At 34.6% G+C, this 8,338-nt stretch overlaps 1 protein-coding gene across 4 annotated transcripts in view; it reads left to right on the forward strand.

Moving 5' to 3' along the window:
• LOC105486387 (eukaryotic translation initiation factor 4E) overlaps window positions 1–5,059 on the forward strand; it is a 49,982-nt gene extending 44,923 nt beyond the window's left edge. For all 4 annotated transcript variants that reach the window (XM_011749267.2, XM_011749266.3, XM_011749263.2 and 1 more), the window contains one exon: window positions 3,313–5,059. In XM_011749267.2, the coding sequence (XP_011747569.1) occupies window positions 3,313–3,427 (115 nt within the window). In that variant the 3' untranslated portion in view covers window positions 3,428–5,059. The remainder of the gene's footprint in view (window positions 1–3,312) is intronic.
• The last annotated feature ends 3,279 nt before the right edge of the window (window positions 5,060–8,338 follow it).

The raw sequence follows: 8,338 nt of genomic DNA on the forward strand, positions 1-8,338 counted from the left end.
TATATATCTAATCTATATCTATATAGATCTATATCTATATAGATATCGATATAGATGTTTTGGAGGGTTTTTTCACAGCTATTTATATATTTAGAGACACAGTCTCACTCTGTTGTCCAGGGTGTAGTACAGTGGCATGATCTAGGCTCACTGCAACCGCTGACTCCCGGGTTCAAGTGATTCTTATGTCTCAGCCTCCCAAGTAGCTGAGAATACAGGCGTGTGCCACCATGCTCAGGTAATTTTTGTATTTTTAGTAGAGACCAGGTTTTGCCATGTTGGCCAGGCTGGTCTTTTAACTCTTGGCCTCAAGTGATCCATCCACCTCGGCCTCCCAAAGTGCTGGCATTACAGGCATGGGCCATTGTGCCTGGCCTTGTTCATGTTTTTTATTTCTGTAAAATTGCTTTTTCTTAGCAGTGAAGTATATAACCACTAGAACACTCTGCTTTGGCATGTAGCATTTTTTATTCATTCACAAATGAGAATGTATTATTTCCTACTTTGAAAGTGCTGTTTGAAAAAAAGTACTACTTTGAAAAGAGCTAATGTATGCTCATAATAAATAATTCAGTGATTATTGGCAAATAGTGTATGTGTATTTAAAGCATGTGTGTTTACTACATATAATTTTCATTAAAATTTAACATACTTTGGCTTTTGTTCGATGTTTAAAACCCACATGTAGGGTTTTATTAAACCTTTTTTTGTAAATTTTATTCTTTGCAAAAATGGCTTTTTTTTTTTTTTTTTTTTTTGAAGCAGGGTCTCACTGTGTTATTTAGGCAAGAGTGCAGTGGTGCAGTCACGGCTCACTGCAGCCTCAACCTCCTGGGTTCAGGTGATCCTCCCACCTCAGCCACCCAATTAGCTGGAACTCAGGTGTGTACAACCACACCTGGCTATTCTCTTGTATTTTTTGTAGAGAAGAGGTTTTGCCATGTTGCCGAGACTGGTTGTGAACTCCTGGACTTGATCAAACCACCGCAGCCTTTCAAAGTGCTGAGATTACAGGCGTGAGCCACCATGCTAAACCAGCTGGCATTTCTAACTAGGATTTCTTTTTACCTCAATTATATTAGTAATATTTGACCCTGGGCGCGGTGGCTCATACCTGTAATCCCAGCACTTTGGGAGGCCAAGGCAGGCAGATCACGAGATCGGGAGATCGAGACCATCCTGGCTAATACAGTGAAACCCCGTCTCTACTGAAAATACAAAAAAAAAACATTAGCTGGGCATGGTGGCGGGTGCCTGTAGTCCCAGCTACTCGGGAGGCTGAGGCAGGAGAATGGCGTGAACCTGGGAGGCGGAGCTTGCAGTGAGCCAAGATTGGGCCACTGCATTCCAGCCTGGGAGACAGAGTGAGACACCGTCTCACCAAAAAAAAAAAAAAAAAAAATTGACTTAACAATTTTATGTTAAAATTAAGTGCTGGTCAGTCAGTGGTCACAAAATGTTTGGTTTGTCCCTTTGTGATTTTTCAAATATTATTAATTTTTCTTTTTAAAATTAATTTTTGAGACAGAGTCACACTCCGTTGCCCAGGCCGGGGTGCAGTATCGTGATCTCGGCTCACTGCAACCTCCACCTCTTGGGTTCAAGTGATTCTCTTGCCTCAGCCTCCTGAATAGCTGGGACCAGAGGCCTGAGCCACTACAGTAGTTTTTGTGGAGACAGGGTTTCGCCATGTTGGCCAGACTGGTGTCAAACTCCTGTGCTCAAGTGATCCACCTGCCTCAGCCTTCCAAAGTGCTGGGATTTCAGGTGTGATCCACTGCTCTCAGCCATGTAAATTTCTCTGTGAACATAATTTATTTCTGGATCAAAAGGTATAGGGATTTTCTACATTTCATGCTATATGGGGTTCCATAAGAGAAAGGAGTTGATTTGTCATCTTATTTTAATGTTTCTGCCAGCATCAAAACCTAATTTTGGAGGGCTTACTTTTTTTTTTTTTTTTTTTAAAAACAAGAGTTAGATTAATTAAGAATTTTTTTCCTATGGAAGTTTTTTATTTTTGTCACTATTAAATGTTTTTGAGTCTATATTAAGACTTCAGATTTTCAAACAAAGATTTTCTTTTTTTAACCCTTCCAATTTGCATGACTCAATGGTCATGGCTTTTGGTATTTTTAATAATTAAGTATAATTGAAAGGAATGCATTGTATTATAATGCAAATTTGATAATTATCACTTTAGTTACCATAAAATTACTTTTTAATGCCTTATTTTAGGGGGAAGGTAGTAAATCTCCTGGAAGGTATTAAAAAAAACTATCCTAGTATCGTGTTGGAGGATTTAACTCCATTAATATGTTTATTCCTTTATTTTTATTTGATTTTGCTTATTTTTCAATTTTTACTATTTTTTCTTAAAGATTCAGATTTTTAAGGTGACCTATGAAGTTTTCTGTGATCTTTCTTTGAAACCTTGTCAGCTTTATCTCATATTCACTTTACTTACAAGCCATAGTCACACAGCCTGATTTTTATTTCTCAGCTTTCAGATGTGCTCATTATCTTAACATTATCCTTTTGACCTTGTGATATTTAAAGGGGAAGACTTCTCTAATTTTGTAGATGAGATTAGAATCTCCTTGTTATTACAGCCCTTGTATTTACTCTTTGGCACTCATGACAAGTGCCATTTTATTCTTGCTATAGAGTCATGTCTTACTTGAAAATTAGGTTGTAAAGTTAGTATGTAAAGCAGAAATTACTTTCTCCCTTGAAGTGTTTCATTTTAATCTCCCTCAAAGTGTTTAGTTTTTGTTTGTGCAATCTTATAACAGGTATGGTAAATATAATTTGTGTAGTAATATACAATATTTGCTAGGGTTCAGACGTGAAATGTAGCATTTTAGATCAAAGAATGAAAATAAACATGTTTGTTATACAGATTTCTGTTTTAAGTATGCATGTAATACAGGTCCGTCATATGTATTTGTGATTTTGTGTTTACTAGACTATAAATACAGTGAGCTCAGGGACTGTCCTTGCTTTGTTCACTATTGATTTAGTAATAATTATAGTATCATAATAAATAACAGTATAATAACATAGTAATGCTCCTGTAATTTAGTAATAATAAACCCGACTGGCTCTCAATATTTTAAAAGTAATTATCCAAGAATATCGCAAAAATGAAAAGTAAATCATGCTAAAAGGAAAAGGGTGTATAATTAATTTCCTATTGTACTCTCATCTATATTTTTTAATACAAAGACTAGTAACCCTAAAATTTTGAATTTATTTACTTCTTATGAGTAAAAACTAATGGCTACTTTTTTCTTCTTTTTTTTCTTCTAGGAGGGTATACAAGGAAAGGTTAGGACTTCCTCCAAAGATAGTGATTGGTTATCAGTCCCACGCAGACACAGCTACTAAGAGCGGCTCCACCACTAAAAATAGGTTTGTTGTTTAAGAAGACACCTTCTGAGTATTCTCATAGGAGACTGCGTCAAGCAATCGAGATTTGGGAGCTGAACCAAAGCCTCTTCAAAAAGCAGAGTGGACTGCATTTAAATTTGATTTCCATCTAAATGTTACTAAGATATAAGAGAAGTCTCATTCGCCTTTGTCTTGTACTTCTGTGTTCATTTTTTTTTTTTTTTTTTTTTTTTTTTTTTTTTGGCTAAAGTTTCCACTATCCCAATCAAAGAATTACAGTACACATCCCCAGAATCCATAAATGTGTTCCTGGCCCACTCTGTAATACTTCAGTAGAATTACCATTAATTACATACAGATTTTACCTATCCACAATAGTCAAAAAACAACTTGGCATTACTATACTTTACAGGAAAGAAAATTCTGTTGTTCCATTGTATGCAGGAGCATATTTTGCTGGTTTGAAAGATTATGATGCATACAGTTTTCTAGCAATTTTCTTTGTTTTTACAGCATTGTCTTTGCTGTACTACCTATCCACAATAGTCAAAAGACAACTTGGCATTACTGTACTTTACAGGAAAGAAAATTCTGTTGTTCCATTGTATGCAGGAGCATATTTTGCTGGTTTGAAAGATTATGATGCATACAGTTTTCTAGCAATTTTCTTTGTATCTTTTTACAGCATTGTCTTTGCTGTACTCTTGCTGATGGCTGCTAGATTTTAATTTATTTGTTTCCCTACTTGATAATATTAGTGATTCTGATTTCAGTTTTTCATTTGTTTTGCTTTTGTTTTTTTCCTCATGTAACATTGGTGAAGGATTCAGGAATATGACACAAAGGTGGAATAAACATTAATTTTGTGCATTCTTTGGTAATTTTTTTTGTTTTTTGTAACTACAAAGCTTTGCTACAAATTTATGCATTTCATTCAAATCAGTGATCTATGTTTGTGTGATTTCCTAAACATAATTGTGGATTATAAAAAATGTAACATCATAATTACATTCCTAACTAGAATTAGTATGTCTGTTTTTGTATCTTTATGCTGTATTTTAACACTTTGTATTACTTAGGTTATTTTGCTTTGGTTAAAAATGGCTCAAGTAGAAAAGCAGTCCCATTCATATTAAGACAGTGTACAAAACTGTAAATAAAATGTGTACAGTGAATTGTCTTTTAGACAACTAGATTTGTCCTTTTATTTCTCCATCTTTATAGAAGGAATTTGTACTTCTTATTGCAAGGCAGTCTCTATTATGTCTTCTTTTGTGGTGTCTTCCATGTGAACAGCATAAGTTTGGAGCACTAGTTTGATTATTATGTTTATTACAATTTTTAATAAATTGAATAGGTAGTATATATATGGAATTAAATTGATGTGGCTATCTTTGTTTTTTATAAAGTAAGGCACAGTCCTTCAGTCTTAGGTAAATAATGTACTCTCTTAATATGTTAATACTCATGAGAATTGAGATCTGATGCATCACCATTTGATTGGTAGCAACAGTGGTTGTAAAACTTGGTTGCTGAATTGAGTTGTTTTTATGTAAGTGTCAAAATGATAGTGTAGGGAAAGTACAGGTGGTGGGAACATAATGCATTAAGAATTTTGTTAGTGTTGCAATCTAAATAGAATGGAATAAACAGGTATTAAGACATATTTATAGTGGTAAATTGTTGTAGTATGGTATTCTGTAAACTTGAAAACTTGATCTACTCTTTGTAGGTATCATTTGAAAGCAAACTTGAAAATGTTTTGTACATAGTACATACTTGTATAGTCCTGTGAAATGAAGTATGGCTATCAGACCAAAGGATAAGCCAAACTGTAGGTAGCAGAATGGAAATTATTAGTTTGAGAGGAAAATTTTGTCTTTTAATGGTGATTATGACTTAATCATTTTAAAACTGATAAACTTGACAAAAACCCTGTATGAAATAAACATGAAATTAATAGCACTGATTTCATTGTAAAATTTTAAAGCAGTTTAAAGGGTACCACAGGTTGTCACAGTACTCTCAATGCCACAAACACCTCTTGTTCAGTATTCTAGAAATACTGAATCTTCTGTGTTTATTATTATTATAATCTCAGCATACTGTATGTAATATCTGCTAGTTAAACTTGGGGAATTGGTTAAGCTGACTTACTGTCTACATTAATATGTATAGTTTTGAGTACTTCAAGAGTTTGCTTAAAAGTGATGCTGTTAGTGGTATGTTGGCAATGGGTGGGACCGAAGTGGTGTATCTATTATAAGTTAATGATCTATTTTCTTAATTCTAAAATGAAGTCCAATTTTAAGAAACATCAGCTTTTAGGTGCAAAGGAGGAATAACACATTAAATGTATACAGTTCTAAATTTTTGAAATAACTGATTTGTAGCATTTGATTATTGTTATTAGCATTTTAGAATCATGATTTTAAACCTTTTTCCTAGGGACAAGAAAGGATAATAAATTACTCTGAATCACTTTTGGCAGTTGCCACTTAAATAGTACAGTGATTTGCAACTTTTATAACTTTATTAGCACCTTCTCTACATATAAAATTAGGCTATATGTTATTTTCCAACTTACTCTTTTCTCTCTGTGTAACAGGATATTATAAATAGATTAAATAGATAATTTTTCTTTTCTTTTCTTTTCTTTTTTTTTTTGGACCGAGTCTTGCTCTCTCGCCCAGGCAGGAGTGCAGTGGCGCTATCTCAGCTTACTGCAATCTCCTCCTGGGTTCACACCATTCTCCTGCCTCAGCCTCCCGAGTAGCTGGGACTACAGGCGCCCGCACCACGCCTGGCCAAATTTTTTTGTATTTTTAGTAGAGACAGGGTTTCACTGTGTTAGCCAGGTCTTGATCTCGGACCTGGTGATTCGCCCGCTTTGGCCTCCCGAAGTGCTGGGATTACAGGCGTGAGCCACCGCACCCGGCCCAAATAGATGTATTTTCATAATAGAGAATTGAAATAAGCTTTAACGGGCAAATAGCAGTTTATTGTAGGAATGTGACATTTCATTTAATGAATTTAATGTTTATTATCCCAATTCTACAGAAGGATTTAATACATACTATGCAATTAAATAATTATAACACTTACATAGTAATAATTTATGTGCCAGACAGTAGTTTAGTCACTTTACATGCACATTAACCTGCAGAATAATCTTTTGAGATGTAGGTGCTGTTACTGAGAATTTAAGTAACTTTTGCTTGTAAATTGCAAAGGGTGAATTTGAATTCTGGAAATTTGGTTCCAGAGACAATAATTACATAACATTTTCTCCATAGGGTACAGCTTAACAGGCTATAGTAAAATCACCTCAGGTTGTTATAGGTCGGGCAGACAAACATTTCTCCATTTTACTTCCTTTGGTAATGAGTCTAGTAATAGATGGAAATTTTCCCTAGATTCACTGTGTTAGTCAGTTGGGGAAGTTTGGAGGCAAAGGTACAGGAGTTTACAGTAGATAGTGTTAGTAAATATAGTCACATGCTATGTAAGGAAGTTTTGGTCAGCAGCAGACCACATATAGGATTGTGGGCCAGTAACATTGTAACACTATTTTTACTGTACCTTTTCTATGTTATGTTTAGATACACAAATAGCATTATGGAGTATTCAGTATGGTAACATGCTATACAGGTTTGTAGCCTAGGAGCAATATTTGACTGTTCCACGAAGCCTATATTTGTGGTAGGTTATACCATTCAGGTTTGTGTATGTACACAATGATATCACCTAATGACCCATTTCTCAAAACCTATTCCCATCATTAATCAATGCATGGTCATGTTTTCATATACATTTTAAGCTTCTGTATTTTAATCTAATATAAATGGGAAAATAAGGCAAAATGTTCAAACTAATAGGCATTGAGATTCTTAAATGCTAAAGTTGCATTCAAAAGGATAATTTTAGGCGTTGTGACAAAGCAGTGTTGTATTTTAAAGTTAATGACAAGGCTATGCACCTTTTATCTCTAATTGTTTCTTACAGAATGTTTTTATTGTTGAGTAGTAAAACAATGTCAGATCCTTTTTACACAAATTCAAGAGTTTAGGCCAGATTGACGTTGATAAAACTTCAGCATATCTCTCGAGGTCAAATTGTATGTGTCTGGAAACTTCTATAGTAATTTTATATTACTGTGACAATATGTGATCACTTTTCTAGTAATGTTTTAAAAAATATCTTACAGGCCAGGCATAGTGGTTTATACCTATAATCCCAGCACTTTGGGATGCCAAGGTGGCAGGATTGCATGAGTCCAGGAGTTCAACACCACTCTGGGCAATAAAGTGACACCCCATCATTACAAAAAAATTAAAAAATATTTAAGTATGTGTGTGTGTGTAATATATATATATACACAATATATATATATAACAAAACGTGTATGTGTATATATAGTATGTCTGGCAGAGTACAATTTAGGGGTTAAGGCTGGTCCCTCACATATGGTGTGAGAAACTCTGTTCTCAGGTTGCTTTGCCCATTAGCCCAGGGCAGCTCATTTGCCCATCATTCCCTAAAACAACCCAGGTCTGTTAGGTCTACAATTTTCATCTTCATACATTTATTTGGTGTCAAAAACTTTGGTCCTGTTCTTCTTTTACTATCTTAAACTCTTGTGTCCTGCTTTACTATGAATTCCAAAGTAGACATTAGGTAGCCTTCCTACTACCATGGTTTAGAGTTCAATATTCTTATGATCATTCCACTGGTAGAAGCAAAAAATGAAATTGTAGGCATGTGGTCACATGTGCCTATGGTGCTGCCTTTTCCAATTCAGGGGAACTAATTTTCATATTTTAATCTTGCAGCTTTTTTTTACATCATACATTGTGATTTCTCATAGTTGTGCACAGAACTCACTTCCCTACCTTTTCTAAAGAAAGTTATGTATACACACATATATATGTATTGAGCACTTCTA

This window comes from Macaca nemestrina, chromosome 3, assembly GCF_043159975.1.
Source record: "Macaca nemestrina isolate mMacNem1 chromosome 3, mMacNem.hap1, whole genome shotgun sequence".
Classification (NCBI taxonomy): Eukaryota; Metazoa; Chordata; class Mammalia; order Primates; family Cercopithecidae; genus Macaca; species Macaca nemestrina.